The 26,595-nt window shown below is 48.8% G+C and overlaps 1 protein-coding gene across 5 annotated transcripts; it reads right to left on the minus strand.

Moving 5' to 3' along the window:
• Window positions 1-10: 10 nt before the first annotated feature.
• On the minus strand, window positions 11-25,068 carry ADRA1D (adrenoceptor alpha 1D). 5 transcript variants are annotated; one of them, XR_015139377.1, is made up of 3 exons: window positions 7,022-7,358; window positions 6,329-6,849; window positions 1,447-1,582 (listed from the first exon to the last, which is right to left on the minus strand). XR_015139377.1 is itself a non-coding variant. In XM_086333404.1 (2 exons), exons 1-2 carry the CDS (start codon window positions 23,152-23,154, stop codon window positions 993-995), a joined length of 1,704 nt encoding a protein of 567 aa, XP_086189530.1. In that variant the 5' UTR covers window positions 23,155-25,068; the 3' UTR covers window positions 11-992. The 5 variants fall into 5 exon arrangements, 1 of the variants encoding a protein (XP_086189530.1); XM_086333404.1 differs by lacking the exons at window positions 6,329-6,849; window positions 7,022-7,358 and adding an exon at window positions 22,041-25,068 and having other exon boundaries at window positions 11-1,582; XR_015139376.1 differs by lacking the exon at window positions 6,329-6,849 and having other exon boundaries at window positions 1,443-1,582; window positions 7,022-7,439.
• Between the last annotated feature and the right edge of the window lie 1,527 nt (window positions 25,069-26,595).

Below are 26,595 nucleotides of genomic sequence, written 5' to 3' on the forward strand. Positions count from 1 at the left end.
TGAGACTGAACAAGTTAAACTTTGTTTACTTTCAAAGACTAATCATGTGAGTTTTAAGAGCCAACAAAATTCCCAAATCTTTTGGTCATGCTGAAAGTCCCAAAGGACAGTAGCCATCGGTTAAAGAGACAGGCTGAAACTAAAAAGTGAACACAGATCACAGGATAACTCAATTTATCCTGTTGTGGGCCTTTAGTACAAAAAGGAGTTCTTTATGGGTTGTAAGCTAAAGAGGAACAGTTTGCACAGTTTGGAGAAAACAGAAGTACCCTGACCAATAAATATGTCTAAAAATGACAAAGCTCTCCCCATTTGATGGTTCTAGATCCCAGCAAGAAGTGATGGGCACAGCCATAAGGAGCTATATACAGAGTGTAAACAGTAAGGCCCTTTGGAAGACAAAATGAGGGGCAGGGCAGAGCCTCTGTAGGGCAGACTGGCCTGCAAGTTATACAATAGGCTTGTAGGACAGTCATTTATTCTGCCACCAAAGCATGCCGGTGGCAATGGCAGGCTCACTGGATTTCTCCAGTCTGCAGTAAGGAGAAATTGTGTCCATGGAGAATCCTTGGCCCCAGTGACCTTTCCTGGAAGGGAGGCATTGGGAACAGCCAGGCAGGGCCTCTGTGCCCTTTCCTCCCCAAGAGGAGGGACAGGGCTGCCTGGTTATACTTGGGGCCACCTACCCAGGGTTCACAGCATAGATGGGGCAGTGTTTCTCAAGCAGGGATTGGAAGCAAATGGCCTCAAGGAGCCTGTAGCCCCTCTCTTGAAAGGAGGAGCTGGGGGTGTCTGTGTCCAGGAGGGGAGCCCATAACTTTCAAAGCCCTCACCCCATCTCAGTTTCTCACGGATGCTGGAGAGCAGTTGCCAAAACTGATGCTGATTAGTTTCTGGGTCTCTGATTCTCACCAGCCTCTTGAACAAAGACAGTCTCCTTCTCCATACCCTTCCTGCCACCCCAGCATACTCCTCGGCCTAACTCAAGGTCCTTAAATATCAGTCTCTTGGAGATGGCTGTAGTCCTCCAGTTTATAAGCCTGGCAGGTAGTACCCTCAGCTGCATCATGGGGGACACCTAAGAATACCACTTCCACCTCTGAGTGCAGGGCGCACATGGCCTCTCTGGTGTGGATCTTTTGCGACGGGCTGGAGACTTTGGCATGCAGCTGGGTAGCAGGTCTCTGGAATGGCCGGAGAAGCCTCCACTCACGGAAGGTGCAGGGCATCTTTCGACAGGTGACAGCTGGAGCCTGTGCTTTGGATGCGCCCAGGGAGCCAGGGGCTGAGGGCACAGTGAAGGCCTGTGGGGCCCTGGTGGGTATGGCACCTGGGCCAGGAGGGCAGTCTGGGTGTGAGCTGCCATTTGAAGCTTGCCAGTTGCGACTGTAGATACTCCAGAGTGGGCGGCGGCGCTGGCGACTATGATGGCACTGGCAGCGCAGGAGGCGGAGGAAGGCACGCTTGAACTCCCTGCTGGAGCAGGGGTAGATGAGTGGATTCACACAACTGTTGAAGTAGCCCAGCCAGAAGATAACCTTGAAGACACCCTCTGAGGGCTTCAGCTGTGGGAACAGGGAGCCTGTGGGGAGCAGAGACCCAGGCTGGTTAGATGCTCAGGAAGAGGAAGCCCCAGGGAGCCCCAGGCTGCCCCTGGTGCAGCCCCTCTCCACAGGCAGCTCCTCTCCACACTATTCCCCTCCCACAGCACCTTTCCTGGGCTCTGACCATTCATCAACTAGGGGCTATCAAGATATCTCTCCTCAATGAGTCCCTGATATAATTCAAGAGTGTCCATGAACTTTGATGAAGAAAAACAACCATCTTTAGTTTTACTCACACTTACCTGAAATCAAGCATTTCCTGCAAGTGTAAGCAACAAACCTGAGTAGAATTAGACAAAATGATGTTGAAATCACTGTTTGGTAGCTCCAAACTGCAGCTATAAAACAGTGCAATATTGTCAGTTTTCTACCTAATATTAGCAGTTGGTGGAGATGTTTTGAAATATTGCCTATGCTCCTCCCTATTTGGAAATGGTCACTAGAACGCACCAGTGGATCCTGTTCTTTAGAGCCTTCACGTGGAAGTACATTTAATACTAAGTCACAAATTGCAATTAAAAATCAATGAAATTGATTCCATCTGTAATCCTTTGTATTTTATTTTATGCATTTGAAAGAGTAATTCTGATAAAGGCTCCACACACTTTGTCAGATGCCCAAGTAGTCCCTAGCTTTATAAGAAGGGTAAGAACGCCTGAATCAAATGTTGACCAAGGCTTGCTCCATGCCAGGCACTGTCCTGGACTCTCCTCAAATACCTGAGGTCCTGCTCTCTCAGTAGCAATGTGGATCAGATATCATAAGAAAGAAGATGGGATGATGGGTGCCCAGTATATTGGTGGGGGGCTTTCAAAATCTCAGGATAGACAGGAGCCAGGCAGGATGAGGAAGGGTAGAGGTTATCAGGAGTGGAAGGGAGAGGTAGGCAAGAGGATAACAAGTTTGGGGCAGGGGAATGTCCAATAGGATATGCTCAGAAAACTTCATTTGGGACAGATGGTGAAGGGCTTTAAATTCTTGAAAGTTAGGCTTTTATTTTGCGGATGGTTAGGAGATATGGATATTTTTGAACAGGCAAAAGATAGAACCTAGAATTAAGCCTCAATAAACACAATGCCCAAATCACAGTGGACAGTGACTGAAGCCATGAAATTAAAAGACACTCCTTGGAAGGAAAGCTATGACAAACCTAGACAGTATATTAAAAAGCAGAGACATCACTTTTGTTGACAAAGGTCAGTATAGTCAAAGCTATGATTTTTTTCAGTAGTCACGTATGGATGTGAGAGTTGGACCATAAAGAAGGTTGAGTGCTGAAGAAGCTTCGAAAGAAGCTTTTCAACTGTGGTGTTGGAGAAGACTCTTGAGAGTTCCTTGGACTGCAAGGAGATCAAAGCAGGCCATCCTAAAGGAAATGAGTCCTGAATATTCATTGGAAGGACTGATGCTGAAGCTGAAGCTCCAATGCTTTGGCCACCTGATGCGAAGAACATCATTGGAGAAGACCTGATGCTGGGAAAGATTCAGGCAAAAGGAAAAGGAGGTGGCAGAGGATGAGATGACTAGATAGCATCAGCCACTCAAGGGACATGAATTTGAGCAAACATCTGGTGTGCTGCAGTCCATGGGGTTGCCAAGAGTCAGAAACGACTTAGCGACAAATGCAATGACCATGGGCTGCCGGAATGCAGGATAATGGGGCTGTCCCAGTGGAAGTGGGAAGTGGTCAGGGAAAGCTTCTGGGATGGCTTTAAAAGGGAGCAGAGTGCCTGACAGGAGGGAATGGGGGCACTGGAGGTCTGAGTTGTGCCAGAAAGACCTTCTTCCCCACAAACCTCTCCCCTGCCTTCCCCACCATGGACCGTAAGGAGTCATACCTCCAAGGGCAACTAACAAAGTGCAAAGACATCATCCAGGAAGCACAGGCCACTTTGTCACCCTCATCATCCTCCACAGCAGTAGCAGCAGGGGTCAAGGATAGGTGGCGAGTGTCCCATCCCAGGCAAAAGCCTCAAGTGTCTGCCAGGGTGAGCAGAGCAAGGGTAGTGGTCCTTGAAAAATCATGAAACATGCTTTGTTTTCTTGCCCTCAAAGAAATAAGAGCAAGGTCCCGTACTGAGGGAGCAGAGGCACCATGCGTCCCTCTTTGACCTGTGAGCTCTTGTATATCACCCACCTCCCACTTGGTGAGATTCCTGGTGCTAAGAGACAGTGTGGAGAAAGAAGAATCTCAGGTAGTACTGCGTGGCACAGGATTTTCAAACTCTGGTCATGCAGCCTTCAGCAAGTTATTTGGCCATCTAAGTCTCACTTTCCTTTTCTGTGAAATATACATAACAATGTTTCTCTGGAAGGGATTTTTTGACGAATCATAAATTTCAGGGTGTAAGACTTAGCAGGTTTGTACTAAATACTGGAGTCTATTCACTTCCCCCTTCCCTATTTCTGTGGCTTTTTGAGAGAGGAGACCTCAGTCCTGAAGGGACTCCGCTCTCAGCTCTGAATAGCGGCCAGAAACAGAAGCTGAGATTTGGTGGGTCTGGGGGAGGCTGCAGCATCAGTCAGAATGTGTTTAGGAGATAATTTCCCTTGGGAGAAGTGTTGGGCAGTTGTCCCTGGAATCCAGGGGCTACCAGGGTTGACCTCAGCCTCCAGAAAGACAGCCTTCTGAACAGCATCCTTCAATGGCTGCAAAGTAAGACCGAGTGCTGAAAATAACTTTCTGACTCAGGCTAGAATTCTTTTATATTTAGCCCAGGATGACAAATCAGGGGACTATGCTTTCAGCAGTAAGCCAAAAACCAGCCAAGGGGCTTTGTTATCAATGTGGTTTTGATTTGAATTTTGTGGGGAACATGGCATATCTGTAGTGTGGCCTGGGCCTTGTTTTTAAGAATTAGAATTCTAATTTATGCTTAACCAACCTATGTGGAAGCTTGCTGCCAGCTCGAAATTCTTTACACAAAGGAGCTGGGATTCAAACTCAGCCTTTCAGCCCCACATTTTTCCTACTGTGTCTTGCTGAGGCTTCTGTCTTACTCTGGTCCTCCCAGAAGCAGACCTGAGACAAGGATGCAAATACAACTTGTTTACTTGAAAGGTAAATGAAACACCAGTAGTGAAGTGTGGTAAAAAGAGGGTAGAGAAGGAAGCCAATGAAAGGAGAGTTAACAAGTTAGTCACTGCTATGGGCCACCAGGGTGCAATCTCACTGGGAGCTCTGGAGGACTGTATTTGTCGCACCAGTGGGGTGAGGGAGGTGAGGTATCTATACCCCCAATCCCATCAGTCAGCATTTGGGCTGCTCCCTCACGGAGTTAATTTTCCATAGTCCTGTCTTCTATGTGGGTGGACAATGAGGATTTTGCTGGTCAGAGAAAGTCGAAGGCAAAGAGATGGAGGCAGCTGCTGGGGTGGAAAGTGACCCATATACAGGGGGCAGGGTGGGGCCCTGATGGCAGCCTCCACAATTTTGTTTCATTTGCTGTCTGCCCTCTGTGCACAGACATCTTGCATGTAAAATACAGACATCTATGTCTTGGGCTCCAGCTTCCACAGGCAGGCGCTCCCGAGAGATTTCACTCTGCTCCCTTCTCATGGCAGTGCTGAGCTTCACATATACCTCTGCAGAGTGCAGCCGTCCACCCCATACGCCTTCTTGCACCCTGCCTCTTTGCTGCCTGCCTGCCCCAAACTTCTCTCATCTGCCCACAGCCTCTTTCAAGGATTCCTGGGTCAGGGGACAGGGAGGCGTGTGGACACTTCCCTCCCCTTTGCCATGGACAAGGTAGGTAACTGTCCTGAGACTCCCAAGGGTGCTCACTTGTATTATCCCTACAGTGCTGCCTGGGTGTGGGGGCATCAGTCGACAAGCCCCTTCTCAGCCACTCCCAACTTTCTCCTCCTCCAGCCACTCTGTGTTATGGCCTCTTAGGCTGACCATTTATTTCACTTCTCTTGCCTTCTCATTCATCTCCAGCTTCCCAGCACAAGCCTTTGCCAGTCCTGGAAGCCCAGCGACAGGAAAGCCTCAGTGGGTCCACAGGGGTTCTAAGGCAAGGCCTCTGTCTCTCTGTACCTAGCAGCCCCCTTCTCTGCCCTGAGCTGATTCCCTCTCCCACTCCCCACACTGTTCACGGCGTTTCTTGCATGCATATAACCCAGCTGTGCTAACTCACCTTGGCAGTTGTCACTGGAAAAAGGTGCTCATGGGACTTCCCCCCTCAGCATCCTGCCGTCCAGGCACCTAGCACAAACTCCCTTGTTCTTTCTCTTGTGATTCCTATTTCTCGTCCACCTTCCTGCGCATCAGCTAAATAGCCACACTGACTGCTTGCTACCCTCTGGCCACAGCGGGCTCCCCAGTCTTATCTCTGCACTTTTGAACAGTCATCCTGGAGTGCACTTCCTCTTTCTTCCACCTGGTAGTGCTGGCTCCAGTGGCATCTCCTCCTGGAAGCCTTCCTCACACCACCCTCTCCCAACCCAGCAGAGTTAATTGTATTTCCTCCTCCCCTAGCATATCTATTCACTTCTAAGTGCCAAGAAGGTAACTACAGGTAACTACTGGTTTCCCATCGATTTGATTCTTAAATGGTGAGCTCCCAACACCATGCTTGGCACATCACAGGTGCTCCACACATTCTGACCCCTCTCTTTCTATCACACTGTGAATCCCATCCATCACCAACTCTTGTTGGTCCTGAATCCCCCACTGTGCACCATCCCCTGTTATCACCCTGGTACTATCATCATATACTTACAATGCCCTCCAAGTGGGCTCCCTGCTCCTGTCCCTGTGCCTCCATGGTACCCTGTTCTTTACAAGCAGCTGGGGAGATCCTTTTAAGACATAAGGCTGAGCATTTCATTTCTTCACTTCAACTTATATTCCACTGCTGACTGCAGCTTTCTACCCTCTCTCTCCCTCTTTGTTATCTGTACTTTGACCTGCCAGCCCCTTGGATTTCTCCTGTTATCTCTGCTTAACTGAGACTTCTGTTCTCTTGCACTCCAGCTGTTCTTTCCTCAGTTCTTCCACGCCCATGTCCTTCTGGATTGGGTTGTATTTATTCAGCCAGATCCTAACTCTGGAGAGATTCACCCACTCCCTGAACATGCTTAGGGTCTCCGACCTCAGCTCTGTGTCCTGGCTTCCAGCAATCTTGCTGCCTATCCTCAACCCAGTCTCCCACAATTCCTCTGCCTTTGAGCTTTTATCCCTCTCCACAGGCCAAGCAGTCTTCTGCTGCTTCACCTTCTCCAGAGCAGCTGATCTTACTTCCTGTTTTGCAGAGAAAATAAGACAAAGAAATACATGCATATGTACGGCTGAGTCCCTTCACTCTTCATCTGAAACTACTACAACATTGTTAATTGGATATATCCTAATACAAAATAAAAAGTTTAAACTTTGAAAATAACAAGAGAACAAGTTAAAGAAGTTGGACACTCACTCAAACCTTCTTTACCTCTCTTCCTTCTTGTTAAGAAAGGAGTCTCTCTTCCCACCCAAGGTTCATGTCCCTACTTGCGTTGTGGAGCTCTTGACCCATCAGTCACTTGTGAGCTTGCCTCTATCACAGCTGCACCCTCTTTGCTGATTCTCTGGCTGTTACTTAATTCTCTCCACCCTTTCTCTCCACACAGGCTGTCTCCTCTCCACCACCTGCTTTTCACTCCACTGCTTTGCCCTACTGCCCTACTCCACCCTGGACCCCTACCTGCAGATATTGCTCTCATCCATCCTGGACACTTCTCATCTCACCTGGGACTTCTAGGGCACTGTTCTCTTGGATTTTCTGTTCCATATCAATTGCCTTTGCCCCCCTTTTTTCATGTCCCCACTGCTTTGTGTAGGAGTGCCCTTGCAAGAAGAGTCTTGTACTCTCTTCTTTTTGCATTTGCATCGCAGTTTCAACCAGGTGCACTGACTTTTGGCCAACTCCCACAGTTCTATCTCCAGCTCAGTCTATTCTCCCAAATTCTAGACTCATCGGTCCAATTACCACCCAGACATCTCTACTGGATGCCTACTTGCATCTCACACTTATCTGGCCCTCATGAAGCTTACATTTCATAGAGCAAGACCAGTAATAAATATGATAAACAAGAAAAATACAAGCATGTCATACAATAAGACATGCTAATAAGAAAAACAAAGCAGCAAAGATAGCTAGTGTGTGTTTATATATGTGTGTGTGTGTGTGTGTGTGTGCATGTGGCTGGGGGTGGCGGTATAAATTTTGGATAAAGTGGCCAGAGAAGGCCTACTAAGGATGTGACATTTGAGTAAGAGATGAATAAGCCATGTAGACAGCTCGGGGAAAGCATTCCAGATAGAGGAAACAGCAAATGCAAAGGCACTGAGGTGGCCCTGGTATGTGTGCAGAACAAGGACAAAGCTAGTGTGGATAAAGTGGAGTGATTGAGGGCAGAATGGAAGGAGATGAGGTTGAAACTCAACCACTACCTTCCACCCTGTGCCCTTGTACCCTGTCTGAGACACCATCATCTCGCTCCTTGAATAATTCAGCAGCCTCCCCACTGTCTCTTGTTTGTACTCTTGCAGCCTGAAATCTATCCTCAATCTGGCAGCTGGAACAATCCTTTAAAAATATAAAGAGATCTGTCACTCCTGAGGCTCAAAACCCTCTAAGAGCTTCCATTCTCCCGCACATAAAAATCTATGACTGCCTAGCTCAACATGCGGCCCCCCGAACCCCCGACACCCTCTCCTACTCCGTCTTCCAGCCTTACTGCCCTACTTTTGCTTCTTGGAAGACACATTCCCACCTTAGGCCTTTGAATTTGCTGTCCCCCAGAATCTTTGCCCCCAGAAATTCACAGGGTTCCTGCCTTCATCTTTGCAGTGAGGTCTCTCTGACCTCCCATTTAAAATTGCAGTGTGCCTGGAAACAACCCAAGGGCCCATCAACAGATGACTGGTTGAAAATATGGTATGTGCAAAGAGTGGAATATTATTCAACCACAAAAAGAATGAAATAGTGCGACTTGCAGCAACATGGATGGACCTAGGGATTATCACTGGAGAAGGCAACGGCACCCCACTCCAGTACTCTGGCCTGGAAAATCCCGTGGACAGAGGAGCCTGGAAGGCTGCAGTCCATGGGGTCGCTAGAGTCAGACACGACTGAGCGACTTCACTTTCACTTTTCACTTTCATGCATTGGAGAAGGAAATGGCAACCCACTCCAGTGTTCTTGCCTGGAGAATCCCAGGGACAGGGAAGCCTGGTGGGCTGCCGTCTATGGGGTTGCACAGAGTCGGACACGACTGAAGCGACTTAGGAGCAGCAGCAGGGATTATCATACTAAGTGAAGTTTCAGCAGAGAAAGACAAATATCATATGATATGACTTACATGTGGAATCTAAAAAAGGATATGAATGAATCTATGTATAAAACAGAAACAGATTCACAGACATAGAAAAGCAAACTTATAGTTACCAAAGGGGAGAAGGAGAGAGGGGCAAATTAGGAGTGTGAGATTAACAGACACAAACTGCTATACATAAGATAGATAAGCAATTTACTGTATAGCACAGTGGACTATATTCAGTATATCGTAATAACCTATAAAGGAAAATTATCTGACAAAAATCTTTGCTGTACACCTAAAAATAACATGATATTGTAAATCAACTTCAATAAAAAATGGCAGTGTCCCCCACCCCATACTCCTCATCTCCCTCAACTATATCTGTGGCCCTTATCACCTTCTCTTGTACTATTTGAGTTATTCTTCATATTGTCTATCATCTTTCTCCCTGCAGTAGGAGTCTGTGGGGCAGGACTAGTGTCTGTTTTGCTTGGCAATGCATTCCCATTGCCCAGAAGAAAGACCTCATGAGTACACCGAGCACACAGTAGGTGCCCAACACTTGCTGAGTTTACTGAATGATTCCCTCTTTTCTACCCTTTATGTCACCATGTCTGGTACATTCATTTGTCTCTCTAGTGGGGTCCCTCCCTTTACCTCGTTCCTGAAGCCTTTGCTTACTCTGGCATCTCATTGTATTTACTTGGCTGTGACAGCCCCCAGTGGTCCCTTGTCTCCTCTACTCTGCACACAGCTGCTTGAGACTTATTGTAAAAAAGAAAAAAGTTTCTCTCCTTTCCCTTCTGAAAACCGTTAGCAGCTTCCTATGGCTCTGAGGAATACACCCCAAATTTCTTGTGTTTCATTCAAGTCTTTTTAGACTCCCATGCTGAATTCATCTTACCTCCTTCCCAAATTGGCTGCACAAAGCCACAAGCATGTCTTCCCACAGGGGCTGGACTCCTTCTGCATTCCTGTATGACTCAAACTTCTCCCAAGGTGATTTCTGCTTCTTCCCACCCATCCCTCCAGCCCAGGTCAGGTGTCCTCCCTGACGAAACCTGAGTTAGGTGCCCCTTTATGCATGCCTGTATTTTAACGAATAAAATTAGTTACTGCTCTGTCTATTCTCCTAGACTCTAGGTTTCTTGATGGCAGCTGTAGGATTCTTTTCATCCCAGCCTCTAACACAAGTGCCTGATCCAGAGAAGGGGTTGTAAAGTGAGTGAGTAAGTGCTGTTTGGGTAGATGTAGGTAGCCTCTAAAGTGACAAAGAAGGAAATGGGAGCTCATGCTTGCTTTCTGAGTGTTTAGTACCTACCAGGCTGCATGCTGGGCCCTGTATGCAGCACTTCTCATTTAATTCTCATGGCATTAGCATCCTACTTTGCAGAGATTCTAATTACCTCCAGAGGACAAGTGGAAGGGTCAGGATTTGAACCTGAGTCAATCTAGCCCTAAAATGCTTGGTCTTCTCATGACATCATGTAAAGATAGGAAAAAAACTTCCCCTGGTCCTCCAGGGGTCCTGGAGGTCAGGCTCCACAAAGGATCACTTAATACCTTCCAGCAGCTACTCCACAAGCAGCAGGCCCATCCCTGCCTCTGGTCTTTCATACCGCTGGCCTGGCCTGGAGGATGGCCTTCCTCTTTTCTCCACAGTGGGTCTCTCCAGTTCTTCAGACTCGGGCATAGAACTGCCTCTCCAGGAGCATTTCTGTGATTAATTCTACTCCTAGGGTCTGCTGAGCTGACAGTGGTTTCTGGAGTGTGTGTGCCTTGAGCATCTTGATTCTGCATCCATGTAAGTGGCATTTGTTTGCCTTCCCTATGACCTTTGGGGTGGCCTGTGGGGCCTACCACATTGAGTTCAGCTCCTGTGCACCCATAACCATCCAGAACATTCAGAAAGTCTGGGCTGTTGCCTGCTTGCTGCATCTCAGGAGGGAGTGTCAAACAGATCCCAGACTCCTGGGAGGAGCCCCAGAAAGCCACCTGGCCATCTCCTTCCTGTCCTTCAAGTCTCTGCTCAAGTCACCTTAAAGGTTTGAAGTTGATGTTATTAGTGTCCCACCCAGGTGCTCCCAGTTTCCAACTGCTGTGAATGTTGGCTGCTAATGGCTTATAATTGCCCCTTCTTTGGAGAATTACCCTTGACTAATGCGAGCTGCTTCAACTGGGAGATGATATTTTCCCTCCAAGGTGGCAGTCCACAGCCAGTGACAGACTGAGTGGGATGGAACAGGTCAGCCTTCTTGTCTCCAGGTGGTGTAATTCTCCGCTGTCATTCTTGCTCCAGGGGTCCCCGTGGGGTCAGGCTGAGGCCAGACTTTGAGACCACATCCTGGGGTTAGGTCTTTTCTGACTTACCCTGCTTCCCTCCCTCCCTCCCAGATACCACCAGAGAGCTTCCCTCAGATCATCATTTGCGTAAGAACCCCTGCCTTAGGCTCTACAGGGACATGACCCAAGACACTCTGCATGGATGTGTCTTCAAAGCTCTCTTGATTGGTCCCAAATCTATAATCCAGGGATTAGTTCGTGGTCACTGTTTCAACTCTTCTGCCCACTGCTGGGAAAGGCAGGGCACAGACGTGCATGTTCATGTTCCTTTCTCTCCACTCAACAGGCAGGCTGGAGCATGGGAGTGGACACACTGGCCTGCCTATGAGGAGAGGTGGTCAGGATGTAGCAGGAGAGGACTGCAACCACAGCTCTTGCTGCTTCTCTCTGCTCCTTGACCTTGTTCTCGCACGTGTCCATAGAGCTTGCTCCCACCTGCCTTCCTCTATTCTCTATATTGGGGTGCCTCTATCAGGAATCTAACCTGATGTCCAGGATGCTGAACATCCACTGATCAGAAGAGGTGGGCCTTGGCTGTCAGGGCAGGTTACCCCACTCTCTGGCATGCATGGTTGGGCCAGCCTGGCCTGCACATTACTGGGGAAACTAGGACAGCCTGTGAGCTTTGTGGGAAAGTCTGCAGCCTTATCACAGGTCAATCCCCTCTCTTAAGTAAGAGAAATGTCCAGGCCCAGGAGATGCTAGAGCTGGCCAATCTGGCCAAGCCTTGCTGAGGAGTGACAGTGCTGAAGGCAAGAGGGGAATGTGTGATTAACAGCATTATTTTGGCATCACCAGAAGTGAACTTGTTCTTGGAAGAATGTCAGAATTCTCAGCCACCAGCCCTGTTCATAGCTTGCAGCCAACAACGAACTATCAGGCTGCACCCCAGCCTTTCCCCCTTCCCACTCCCTCCCCGACTACTGACTTTTCTATACCAGGCAGCCATTTTCTCTAGCCAGAATGAAATATAAGGGTTAAAATACCATGTTCTTTCAGATATTCAGGTCTCTCTTGCTTCCCAGGAGGGACTTGCCAGGTGGTGCAGTGGTAAAGAATCCACCTAACAATGCAGGAGACACAAGTAATGTGGGTTCAATCCCTGGCTCAGAAATATCCCCTGGAGTAGGAAATAGCATCCCATTCCAGTATTCTTGCCTGGAAAGTTCTGTGGACAGAGGAACCTGGCAGGCTACAGTCCATGGGGTCACAAAGAACCAGACACGACTGAGCGTGCGCGTGCACACACACACACACACACACCCACGCACTGCCTAGGAGAAAAGGAATTCCCAGTCCTAGACTTCCTTTTGTTCTTCAGCTGCTCACTCAATGCTTCTATTCTTCAGAATTCAATTTCGTCTTTCCCAAGAGAGGCTGGAAGCAGTGGGCCTCTTTGCTATATTGTAAAGGGTCAGCCTCTCTCATAAGGCACACTTGAGCTGAGACCTGAAGACTCTCTGAGGGAGTGAGTTGTGCATCTTCCTGAGGAAAGAAAATTCCAGACAGAGGAAAGGGGATGTGCAAAGGTCCCGAAGCAGCAGAGCACCTGACAAGTTGGAGGACAACCAAGAAGTTAGGACTGCTGAAACAGAGAAGGGGAGACAGAGATGCTAAGAGATAAGGCCATTTTGAAGCAGAAACAACCATGGAAGGCTGTCAGAAAGAAGTAACCTGAATAGGGTCCAGATCTCAGATGGATGATGAAGACAGGGAGTTGAGGGTACTGTGGGGCTAGCTGTGTCAAGCCAAATCTCTTGAATTTCCTGTGTTGACAGTTTTCCATGGTGACAGGTAACTGGTGGGTATCTGGTTTGAGATAGGAAAAGAGTAGATCAGAAGTCCTGTGTCCCATGTCTGCCTCAGGATCCTTGAACTCTGTGGGGCTGGCCTAGAACTACCGGTCTAACCTTGGATACCCTTCTGCAGCTGTAGGGATTGACAGGGAGGGCCAGTTCCTAGAGCCACAGAGGATGCCTGGTAGGGCCCAAGGCAGGGAGATGAGTCATAGACCTATTCAGTGTCCTCCACTGGACCCCACTCTCCCTTCAGTTCTTCTCCCTTCTCTTCTTACCTCTCCAATATCTCTCTCTCCCCCTCATTTCACTCTTGTCACTATTTAACTCATTTCCTGGTCTGTGGCCTTGGACGAGTCACACTCCAAGCTCCATATGCCCAAGGCCGAAGTCCCTGCCAAATGGCCCTGTGCTAAGCTGAACATGACCCTAATCTGAGCATGAACCTTTTAGTTCTTGGGTCATACTGACAAATGGTTCATAAGTCGGAGCAGATCAGTGCTTGTGCCAGAGGAGAGAAGGTTTCCAGACAGTAGTCACTCTGTCCAGGAGTCCCAGCACTGAGTAGATGGTGCATTGCTCATTAGGTCCCAATGCTGGCTTTCAGGGGCCCAGACCAATGTTCTGCTGGGTCATCATCTGCAAAGGAGGGCAGGAAAATCCTCTAGTATTCAAGAAGACATTTTTGTGGGCATATAGCTCAGGATGGGGCAGAGCTCAAGTGGGGTCAGAGGTAGGCTCAGGAACTCAGAGGTTATCTCATGAGGACTAGGCTCAAGGGCTCTAGGGGTTTGGGACGATCAAGACAGACAAGAAGTGGTCATGTCCTATGGCAATGCTCAGGGCCCTCATGGCCAGGATCTGGGGCAGAAGGGAGCCTGGAACTGAACCTGAGGGGAGTAAGCAGGCAGTGAGGCATTTGGCAAGATTTAAAGCATAAAACATGGCTGATTCCAACTGATCCTTAACCCTAGCTTCAGCCTGACCTCTGTTCTCTGACCTAGGGTGGAAGAAACAAGGACTCTAAGGGCCAGAGTGCTTGGGTTCTAAACTCAGCTCTGATATTTAGGATTAAGATTAATATCAGAATGTTTTTTTTTTTTTTTTAAAAGAAGTAAGTAGCAAGGAATATTCAAGAAGGTTAAAATTTCAAGAAGGTGAAAAAGAGGAAAGATTACAGTGAGAAAGTGGGAGAGAGTGAGGGTGAAGGGGCTACAGGGTTGAGGGTGAATCATTTTTAAGAAGTTGTGGACACATATACATGCTGTATGGGCAGGCAGAGGAGAGGTGGAATTAAGGAGAGATGAGCAATAACTGACAGAGGGAAGTCCCTTGGGAAGGAAAGAGGGTTGGGAGAGATTCAGAGTTGACAGGGACCTGCAGGACTTTAAGGACATCCTGAGGACTGCCCTGAGGAGGAGACCTGCCAATGGAAAGTAGGATTTTTCTTTTCTTTTCTTTTTTTTAACATGTTCTTATTTAGACACTGGTTTGTTGTGGTTCACAAGAGCTGATTGATAAATTTTCAGGAACTTTGCAAGCTGACTATCTCTTTGGTAGTTTGAAATTGACCATGGTGGGAATATTTCCATTTTACATCATGGAAATGGACAGATGTTACACGTTAGCCCCCACTTCAGAGCCAATCTTAAATACTTGCCAGCACACCTCTATGGAGGAATGACCTGATTCAGGGTCTGGGGCTCACAGAAGTAGGTGGAGGCAAGGGAGTTAAAGATGGCAAGAGAGGATGAAGTGATGAATTATGGTGCCAATTGGAAACAGAGGCCTAACTAACCAGAAGACAAGGTGAAGGGCCGGGAAGTGAAGGCTTGGTCAAGGCTGGAGTCAGTAAGTAGAATGAGCAGGTGGACTCAAGTGGCAGAGATTTACTGAGGATTTAGGGGCTTATAGATCAAGGTGGGCACATAGGCCAGGGCATGACCCTGGGAGAAAGAGTGGAAGGAGAGTCACAGGGTGTCAGCATGGGTCAGTCTCAGTACAGTGGAGTCACAATGATAACCAGGGTAGAGATGAGCATGGGGGAGAAAGTACACGACCCCTGTATCCTAGTTTTAAAGAATGAGGTGGAGTGATTAACAGCTCATCAGATGTTTGGGATAAACATATCAGCAGGAATTGGGCAGAGGACAAGACCCTAGGCAGAGGAAGGATCTGTATTCACCCAAGAACAGGAGTCTACCCTCCATCAGTGGTATATTTTTCTTTTCCAAAAAAAAAAAAAAAAAGTATATCCTAGCTCTGTCCACTGAGTCAGTGGCCAACTTAATATCAATGAACATCTGAAAGCTCCGACTGTGGTCTTTAAATGATCATTTTCCACTAAAAGAGAACAGGCCTCTTTAGAGAAATGGGACAGGTCAAAAAAAGTACAAGCTGAGCCTGAAACATCTCATCAGACCAGAAAGTTCAAGACTCTCTGGGTTATGCCATACGTCTCATAAGTCAACTAGAAAGGGCACCTATTGGGTAGCCCCCAAACAGTGACATATATAATGTGTGACAGATTTTAAAGTTACTTTATCGTGGTACTAAAAAATCTTTTTGTCCCTTTTGGAAACATTGCTAGGAAATTGACTTTTTTTGATAATGGAGAGCATTGAGGAGCTCTCCTGCTTTTCTTGTATAGCCTCTATTTCAAGTGACCAAACAGCTAGTGGTGAATTCTTTTTAGAATTTTAGTCTACAAATGCAGAAGGAATGACAGAATTTGGATATCACCACTTTAAGTCCCAGTGATACAACGGCTCCCAGCCATGGTCAACGGCTGCTAAAACTAGCAGGTAAAGGTTGACATGACATTTTATAGTAAATGAATCAAGCTGACTGCATCTAAACCCCTGGTCAATCTTAACATTACAAAAGAAGAATTCTTGTCCAAGACACTGAGCTTGAATCTGCTTAAGCCAATTTATATGATGTACCAAGAACAGCAGGACACATTAAAAGGCACTATAGGGATGTATGGAGAAGGCAATGGCACCCCACTCCAGTACTCTTGCCTGTAAAATCCCACGGATGGAGGAGCCTAGTAGGCTGAAGTCCATGGGATCACTAAGAGTCAGACACGACTGAGCGACTTCACTTTCACATTTCACTTTCATGCATTGGAGAAGGAAATGGCAACCCACTCCAGTGTTCTTGCCTGGAGAATCCCAGGGATGGGGGAGCCTGGTGGGCTGCCGTTTATGGGGTCGCACAGAGTCAGACACAACTGAAGTGACTTAGCAGCAGCATAGGGATGCAGGGCTTCCCTAGTGGCTCAGACAGTAAAAACTCTGCCTGCAATGCAAGAGACCTGAGTTCGATTCCTGGGTTGGGAAGATTCCCTTGGAGAAGGGAATGACTACCCACTCCAGTATTCTTGCCTGGAAAATTCCATGGACAAAGGAGCCATCGCAAAGAATTGGACATGACTGAGCATCTGAGCACACAGGGATGCCGGCTCCAAACTGTGGGCAACTCCTTTGGGATGAACAATCTGATTTCTTCACCAAATAAGCTAAAAGGGAAAAGGTGGGGAAAGGGTAATCTTATCAATTAAAGAAGTTGTGGAGGCAAGTCAACTGCATGTAATATATGTAATTTTTTTGAGACCCTAATTCAAACAAACTAAAAATTTATGACGCAATCAGCTACATTTGAACACAAAGACATTTGGTATCCATTAAACAAGTATTTTTATGTATTATAATGGATTGTAGTTTTTTTTAAAGTCCTTCTAAAAATATTGAAGAATTTACAGATAAACTGATATGGTATCTTGGGTTTTCCTCAAAATAATAAGCAGTGGTGGAAAGCGGGTGGGGGTTGGAATGAACCAAGATCAGCCTTGGGTTGATACTTGTTGAAGCTGGGGTCATAGGTACTGGGGCCATCACACTGTTTACTCATGTATTTGAAATTATCCATGATTTTTAAAAGTGGAAAATAAAACCCCTAGCCATTACTTGTTCATAATAATCATGCAATAAATGTTAGCTGTTATATTTAAAAATTTGGGGCTCACATAAATAGGGGGTCATCCCCAATGCATTGCTAGTAAGAGAGGGGGTCTACTTTACATAGAGGCTGTTATACTAAGTGAAATAAGCTAGTCACAGAAGGACTGCATGATTCCACTTCTATAAAGTACCTAAAACAGTTAAAATTCAAAGAATCAAAGCAAGGAATTGTGGGAGCCAAGGGCTGGAGGGAGGGGGGAAAAGGGGAATTGCCAATCAGTAGGCATAAAGTTTTAGTTAAGCAAGATGAATGAATTCTATAGATTTGCTGTACAAACTTGTACCTAAAGTTAACAATATCTGTAGCTCTCATGTTAAGTGTTCTTGCCACATTAATAACAATGATAATAATAATAAAGATAGAGGGCTATGCTTTGTCACCCAGATCGTTGGCATGGCAGGAAGTGAAGAGGCCCTGGATTCTGCCACTTTTTCCCTCTACACTCGCTGACTGAGGACCTACTATGTGCCAGATGCCATAAAGGCACAGATAGGAGATGTAATGTCTCTCTTCTTCAGGCTTTTGGGCCAGGGCACAGTAATATTATTCCTGAAGACTTGCCACAGTACACCCCCTGCCTCTCTCCATGTGTCTGTGGACATTGTACCACCTCAGGGAGCCTGTGGAGACGGGTCCCTCCGCACTTGGCCAAACTCTGAGATGCAAACACTGATTCTACTCTCCGTGCCTGGCTGCTAAAGTGTGCTTTCCAGCCTGGACACCAATTCCTCAGATAACTCACAGCCTCCTCCTGCCTCTTCCCACCTCTCTTCCTTTCACTTTGTCTCTCATTAAGGCATAAGATACTGACAGTCAGATTTATAAAGTGAGTACATTTTATGAATACAGACTGATGACTTTACATATATATTCACCAATGTAGTCACTGTTCAGATAAAGTCACAGGCAGGGCAATGGAGGTGGGGGGAATGGCCCCTAGTCTCTCTCTGAGCCCCTCAGGACTTTAGGTGCCCTGTGTCTGTGTCCCAGTCTTTCCTGCCCAGGCACTTAGGTCCCAGTGGCCTCACAGCTTAGCATACCTTGGCTGTATATCTCTCTGCTGCAGGTCTAGCTTGACTAAAACATTTTAGGTGATAGATGGCCTCTGTGCCAACTTCCCCCTGGAACCCTGGGCCCACTTCCTAAGGCTTTTGATACCCTCTGGGGCTGCTCCCTGGCCATGTCACTGTTGTGCCCGGGGCTCCTGCTTCCACTTGGCTTTGTGTGTGGTGATGTGGGTAAAGAACCCTGGGTCTGCTTGACAACTCCCAGGTTGTGGCCCTACTGGGTGCCTTCATTTCCTGGCATGTGGCCCTTGCTGGCATACAGTACTCTTTTTCAATCCTCTCATCTTTGCTTCCTCACATCTGGTGTGGGAACTACAGCCAGTAAGGAGGGAGGTACCACTTCTCTTGGCTGCCCCCTTTTCTGCCTCCTCTGGTTCTTTCATAGTTGGTGCTCCCTAAGCCTCCTTCCCCAGCCCCTCTCATCTCTTTGTCCCTCCATCCTCTTCCTTGGAGACTGTACCCTCACACCCTACTTCTGCAAACATATCCATCCTTGGTCCCCTTATCTAAGTTCTCAACACCTTCTTCCCCAAGCACATACTGCCACTTCCTACCAAAATGTGGCAGACCCTTGGATTCTACATTCACCCCAAAAGCTGTTGCTTAGAATGTTCCCTTTTTCTCCAAAAGTGCCTCCCTTCTTCCAGGCCTGCCTCAGAGCTCCTAGAGGGGGAGGCTTGCCCTCTCCTTCCTGCACAGCCCTCAGACGACTCCTGCTTGTATTGCAGGCTCTGTCCTCCTGTTCTTTCTGTTGTCCTGCCCTCCAAGCCACATCATGGCAGATGAGAATATTCTGTTTCCTTGTTTGGCCTCAGTCCTGCTTGCTCATTATTGCCAGGTTCCACTCAGTTTGGCTTCATCAGTGGCCCTGGGCTTTGTTCCAAAACTTGGTGAGGTGCCCATTGCAGACTAGCAGGAAGGGAGAGGCAAGGATAGCCCCTGGGTTGCCATGCCAGGTGTGAGGAGCAGCAGAGATGAGGGACTGAGGAAGAGCAGCATGCCAACAAGGGAAGAGGCCACGGAGATTTAGGGACGACTTCCTAGAAGAGGCAGACGTGATCTCAACCTCAAAAAATAGTAGCCTTTTGCAGTGTTGATTGTAACAGTGGAAAATTAGAAAAACTGAACACTCAGCTGGAGACTGTCAACACACCATGGAATACACTCAAACAGAATACTATATTGTTGCTAAAATAACCAGAATGGATAAATCTCAATGGCAAAACGTTGGGTAAAAAAGGCAAACTGAAGATGAATGTGCACAGCTGGTACAACTTATATAAGTCTGCAGGACACACAGAACGATATTGTTTATTATTATGGATTCAGGTGTTTATGGTAAGAGTATAAACGTGTGTGGGAGTGATAAAGACTAGATTTACCTCTGGGGAGAGAGGAAGGGACAGGAGGAGGGAACTTAGTTGTGGCCGTTCTGTTTCTTTGAAAAGAGAGAGAGGAAGTGATCTGAGGCAAATATGGTGAAATGTTGTCATCTGTTCAATATGGGTGATTACAGATACATGGGCACTTGTATTATTTTCTCCTTATCTGTGCATTATTCTGTAACTAAAAATTTTAAAAGAAGTTAAAGGAACATAAAGGGAGGTGGCATTCTATATGCACCCTGATCATTCCTGACAGGGGGCCAGTATGAACCAAGGGGTAGGCAGGAGGCTGAGGGCACCTGGAACAGGTCACAGCTGGGGTTTGGTTGGTAGGCTTGGGAGGATTTTAAATCCTGGGTATGTGGGTTTCTAAGAGGGGGGCCATACCGACTTTCTCTTGCCTATTTGCCACGCCCTGCTCCATCCATCCCTCTCTATTCCCTGACAGCAGCCTCTGGCAAGATGATTTTCAAGCTGGTGATTTATTCATTCCTTATCTTGTATTTACTGAGCCTATACTACAAAAGCAACAGCTCATACTGCACTCACCATGTGCCAGTTATAGTCACACATAATATCTCACTCAAGTATCACCATAGTAGTACTAGTGGGTATTATTACCATCTTTGCCATCCCTAGTTTATAGATGAGAAAACAGAGGCAGAGAGGTTCAGGGATTTGCTAGCAGTTACACAGCTAATAAGGAGAAGTGCTGGGGTTTAGACCAGGCTCTGGCACCAGAGCCTGTTGTCCATTCCATTCTCCTCCACTGTTCTGCATGTGCCAGGCACTGTACTGGGCATTGGTGACTACATAACTGACACAGTCTTTCCTCACAGAGCTTCTGGGTCAGTGGTGGCAGGGGGAATCATACCCCAAGTCGAGCAACACAGAAATGTGATTACATCTAAGGAACTAATGAAAGAAGAGAAACTTGTGTCCAAGGGAGAATATACAGAGAAAGACACAGCAAAATTGAGAAAAAAGAAGAAAGGCCTTAATGAAGTGGGAACATTTATTCTGAGACCTAAAAGATGGAGAGATAGCCAGCAGGACTTGGGGAAAGCAAGCCAGACAAAGGGAAGAGCAAGTGTAAGGGTATGAGCTTGGCATGATCAAGGACCCAGAAGAGGGTCAGAAGGGCCTGTGTGTGCACAGTGGGCAAAGTTCAGGGCAACAAAGCCATGAGGTCAGGGGGGAGGTGACTTATCACTCAGATCCTTCTTTGCAGAAGGGGGACCACATATCTGGGTTTACCCACCATAGTCCTGGTACGTACTTGTGGTCTCAGTGTAAATATACATAAGAGCTCATTTTGGTCTGGACAGTAAAAAACTTGAAGGTCACTCTATCATAGGCTATGATGGACAGTTTGGATTTTGTTTCCAGGACAGTAGAAAAGCACTGAGGGATTTTAGTAGAGAATGACGCTCTAATTTATAATGCATAAAGATCACTCTAACTGATGTGAGGAGAGGGCCTGCAAGGGAGCAGGAAGGGGCTACTGTCCCTTTCTGGACACAGCTGCAGAGCATGGAAGGAGCAAGGCCTGAGAAAAGGGAGGTTCTGGCTTGGGCTGGCTGAAGTTACACCATGAGTGTAATGGATGTGTCCCCAGAGATGCTGTTCCCCTTCCCCTCCCTGTATTGACCCAGCCCCTGGGCTTTCAGGAGGGGCCTCAAGGTATGGGAGGAAGTTCCTAAGAACAGCTGCCCACCTCCCAGGACTACAAGAGAGCCTGTGAAAGAAATAGCAAAGTTCTCTGGAAGTGCTGAAGGACTCGGTAAATTTAAGAAACTACAATGAACAATATTAACTTTCCATATGATAATATGTCCTTTACTTTTCTTTCTCATGCCTACAAAGATCCCTGCTACACCCTCCTTCCTCCCCGCCCCCCACCCTCGGCCCCTGCCCACACCTCCAAGAGATTTCAGAAGTGAGAGACCAGGGCATTCACACATACCAGTTGGGGAAGGCCTCTCACAGAGGGGCCAGCTTCCCGACTGAGAGAAAGCAGGTGGCTTTGGGTGTCTGCTGCTGTTCATTGTAGACTGGCCAGGAATTGCTGCCCATGAATGAATGCAGGCCAACCCACCCTAGGTGCCACTTCTGGGCATTGGCATTTAAAGCTGGGGGTACAGGGAGGGGGATATATAAACAAGCACATACACTGCTTACCACTTACTATGGGAAGACACCTACACAGATGTCCATTGGTCTTTTATATTTAGAACAGTCGGGTGCTTAAAACAAGGCCAGGGCTTCTAATAGCAGTGAAGAAGGCGGGTCAGAAAAGTGAGTTCCTGACAAAATCCTGCAAGCATGATGAGCCTGTTATTCTCCCACAAAGCAGCACAGCACCTAAGAGACCAGGCAGGTTACTAAGTAAACCTTCCATGTTCAGGTGGACAGCCACTCTCCACTTGGAAGAGCCATCCAAGTCTGGGTGCCAGGAAGGGACAACCACAGGCTCAGCGAGGGAGGTTAGAGGTTGGAGGGAGAGGGGTCACTCACCCAGTGGGAGGACGAAGAAAAAGGGGAACCAGCAGAGCACAAAGACGCCCACGACAATGGCCAGCGTCTTGGCCGCCTTCTTCTCGCGGGAGAACTTGAGCAGACGCACCGACAGTGAGCTGCGGAACTTGCGACCCTTGGTGCTGTGCATCCCCCAATGGGTCTCAGCTGAGCCAGGGCTGGCGCCGCGACAGTGGATGCGCAGCACCACCTCCGAGGCCTTGCCGCGCTCGCGCTTGACGCCCGCCTCCAAGCTGCGCGTGGTGCTTCGCGCCACCACGTACACGCGGCAGTACATGACCACGATGACTGCCATAGGCAGGTAGAAAGAGCACAGGGAGGAGAAGACAGCATAGCCTGCCTCCTCTGTGATGCCGCAGAAGCTCTCGTCCGGGGGCACCGGCTCCTTCCATCCCAGCAGTGGCCCCACGGACACGACGACAGCTACGGCCCAGAGCAGCGCCAGGATGGCTGCTGCCTTGCGCTCGGTCATGATGGAGGGGTACTTCAGCGAATGGCGTACACCCACGTACCGGTCCACCGAGATGGTGCAGAGGCTGAGGATGGAGGCCGTGCAGCACAGCACGTCCACGGCGGCCCAGACGTCGCAGAAGGCCCGGCCAAAGGCCCAGAAGCCCAGGACCTCCATGGTGGCCGAGAAGGGGAGCACTGTGGCACTTAGCAGCAGGTCGGCCACAGCCAAGTTCACAATAAAATAGTTTGTGACCGTTTGCAGGTGGCGGTTGCAGGCCACCGAGAGGATGACCAGCACGTTGCCCGCCACAGCTGTGAGTATGAAGGCTGCCAGGAAGACGCCCACACCCACTCCCTGAGCACTCACCACCAGCCCCTCGACGGCCGCTGTGCCATTCACCTCGCCGCCGGCGCCGGGGCTCCCGGGCTCTCCAGCGGAGCTCCGGTTGTCCTCGCTGCTGCCCGCGCCCACCACGCCGCCGCCGCCGCCGCCGCAGCCCGCGGCCCCAGGCACGCCGTCCACCGCCTGGCCCTCCGAGGCGGCAGCGCCGCCCGCGCCTCCCCCTCTACCAGTCCCACTGGCGCTGCCGTCCGAGCCGGGTCCCTCGAAACTGAAGCTCAGGAGATCGCGGAAAGTCATCTCAACGCGCGGCCGTCGGGGGTCCGGCCTGGGCACACGACGAGCGACTGGTACAGCGTCGGGGCAGCGAGCATAGCCTCGGGGCTCCGTCTCCAGCCCAACGCGCCGGTCTTGTCAGGGTCCTACTCCAGTTCCTGTGACGTGGAGCGCAGCTGCTAGCGAGCGGAGTGGGCTGGCCGCGTAGTGGAACCGAAGAGCCTGGGCCGGCGACGCGAGCCGCTCCCGCAGCGTGCCCAGGCGAGTTGGCAAAGCGGCGGCCGGGCTGGAGGGCGGCGACCGCTGTGGCGCTCACTCTTGAGCGCCGGGGGCGGGACCGAGCCAGGGCAGCTCGAGGAAGGAGGAGGGGGTGGCCGGCTCCGAGGGACCCGGCGCCACACTTGCGGGATGAAGAGGATCTGTGCTCCGAGCCAGCTGGCTTTCCGGAGTCCCCAGGGGCGGCAGCGCTGGCTCACGCTCCGACCCCGCGGCAGCCACCCCTGCCGCGCCTCAGATGCCCTCGCCGGCCCTCTGTCTTTGCGATCCGCTCCCGGCCCTCTCCCGCGTCTGTCCCGAGCGTCCTCACCCTTTTCTCTCAGCTGCGTCTTCCTGCCGCCTTTTCCCCAACGTCGCGGTCACTGCTGGTGCCCTTAGGTGCGCTGAGAGGAGAAGGTGCGATTCCAGGGTCCCTGATGGCCGTCAGAGAGCAGCAAGCGCCTGAGATCTGCGGGCTGCGGCCTGGACCTCGCCGGGCTGCGGCGGGTCACCTCCAGGGACAGCCTGGATGAACCTGCTGCACCTCCTTTCTTCTCTCATGGTACTGGACAAGGGAGGATCTCAGCCACCTCTGTCCAGTGTCTTGGTGTGGAGAGCCAGGGAGGAGGTCTGAAGCTTTGGGGGACCTGTGATGGGGAAGGAACAAGAGACTACTTATATGGTTACAGCCTTTTGACCCTGCCTGGGACACATCAGTCTGCATATACCAACTTCTGCACTGTTACTTTACTCCATATCCGACGTCATAAAACTTCCCACTGTTACACTAAATAAGTGGCTTCCTTCTAGGGAGGGAGAGTTTAAGGGCTGGAGGGTGGGAAAGGCCACTTGGCTGGATGGTTAAAGGAGCTGGGGCAGACAGTCTGGCTCCAAATCTAAGCTCCGCCCCATGTTAGCTGTTTGACCTCTTTATGTCTCAGTTTCTCATCTGTAAAATGAAGGTGAGTAGTGTCTACCTACTGGCCTAAAGGCTTAATGAATTAATATGTGTTAGGGCTCCAGAGTTATGGTGCCACTTCCCAGGTGGCACTAGTGGTAAAGAACCTGTCTGCCAATGCAAGAGACATAAGATCCCTGGGTTGGGAAGATCCCCTGGAGAAGGAAATAGCAAGCCACTCCAGTGTTCTTGCGTGGAGAATCCCATGGACAGAGAAGCCTGGTGGGCTATAGTCTATGGGGTCGCAAAGAGTTGGACATGACTGACGAAACTTAGCATGCACACACACACACTCCAGAGCAGTGCTTGCTTCCTTAGCTGAGTGGGACTAGGCAGGGCAGGATTTGAACTGGAGGACAGAGGGCAGAGGGAATGTGGAGATGAGATGAACCCGGGACACAGGTGGAGGAGTGGGCTTGAGGAGACTCTTGTTGACTAGCAAGACTGGGTAGGGAGAAACAAAAAGAGACCATTCCTTTGGTCGACATAAAAATACTTACCAGGCTGCTGTCATGTGTCAAGCCCGATTGGATATTCTGGGTGGCAGGGGAGTAGGGAACTGTAGGGAGAATAATGCCACTGAGTAAGTGCAGGATGAGGAAGGCTTGAGCCATGCCAGGGAGATGAGGACCTGTTTGGAGAGGTATCTGGGAATGGCCAGAGAACTCATGGTCTCAGTGCCCACTGACTGTGATGTCTGAGAGTCTTAGATTAGAAGGTACTTTGGAGAAGAAGCAGAAAAATGGAAGAAATGAGATGGATAACCCTCCCTCCCCAGACTAGGAAGCCAAAGCTGCTATAGTCTTGGGTTAGAAACAGCTTTTCCAAGGCCATTAGCTTCCCATTACATCTTTCATCTTTTACTTGGGTCTTTGGGAACTTACAGTGGAGAGTTGAAATGAAAGTAGGGGCCTTATATGGATTACCTGGCAGCTGACCAAAAGCACAACTGTGAGTATGGGTTTCCTTTATGAAGGGGAGGGGCAAAGGACTCTGGAAAGAGAGGCCAGGAGCTTGTCACATGGGAATAACGGATGGCAGGCTCTGTGTCTGTAACTGGCTGCCATCTCACAGCGTAGGACAAGGGGTAACACTGGTGGAGTCTATCTGATTCTGGTCAGTTTTCAAAGATGTTTGGGAATAGGAGACATAGTTAAACCTAAGCTGGGCCTGGGGTGATAGGGGGCTACTTGACAGGTGTCACATAGAGATCTGTGCCTAATTCTGGTTTAGAGTAACAGCATAGGACTGGCTGGAGGTATACTTGCCAGTAGGTTGAGGAGGAATTGTGGGATAGGTTGTCTGGAAGGAGACAGGGCAGCTTTGCTGCTTTTCAGATCTTGGTCTGCAAGAGAGCTTTGGAGGTTCTAGAGCTCTAGAGGAGGAAACAGAGAAAGGCAGGAGCTATGAAATTGTTACTTTCCTCTACTAGTTTATTATGCTCAAATTTGGAAAGGGGTCAAATTGCTGGACCAGTAAGCCCTGGAGACCTGGTTGGCCCTTTGTGATCCAGCAGCATGACTTCTAGTTTAAGAAGGAAAACTAAGAACCTGTGTTTGTCTCTTTTCCCTTAAGAGACCCCTTTAGAGTGAGAGTAAAGAAAAAGCGGACTTCACTGTGGCTCCGTGGTAAAGAATCCACCTGCCAATGGATTTAGGACCCAGGATTTAGGATTTAGGACCCAGGATTTAGGAGACCTGAGTTTGATCCCTGTCTTGGGAAGATCCCCTGGAGGTGAAAATGGCAACCCATTCCAGTGTTCTTGCCTGGGAAATCCCATGGACAGAGGAGCCTGGTGGGCTACAGTCCATAGGGTTGCAAAAGAGTCAGACACAACTTAGTGGCTAAACAACTACAACAACAATATATGACAAGCCCGTAGTAAACATCTGCAATGATGAAAAGCTGAAAGCATTTCCTCTAATATCAGGGACAAAGCAAGGATGTTCACTCTGCTATAGTCCATGGGGTTACAAATAGTCAGACATGACTTAGTGACAAACAACAGCAATAACAAAAGTAAAATTCCTGACTTCCTGGCGTTTGCATTCAAATTATAGTAAGTGCTACCCAAAAGAGTTAAGAGGAGAGCTTTCCCATGGACAAAAAGTTTTCTTTGGGTTTTGTATCTGGCTCCTGAGACTCTTTTCAATTATGTCCTCAAAACCCAAAGGAACTGTTTTCCAGTTCTTCCCTGCCTCAGAGTAGCAGTGGAGGCTGAAAGCATGCACATTCACATATGTTATTGGAAA

This window comes from Bos grunniens, chromosome 13 (genome assembly GCF_055505025.1).
Source record: "Bos grunniens cultivar Pamir isolate PY7600 chromosome 13, Bosgru_T2T1.0, whole genome shotgun sequence".
Classification (NCBI taxonomy): domain Eukaryota; kingdom Metazoa; phylum Chordata; class Mammalia; order Artiodactyla; family Bovidae; genus Bos; species Bos grunniens.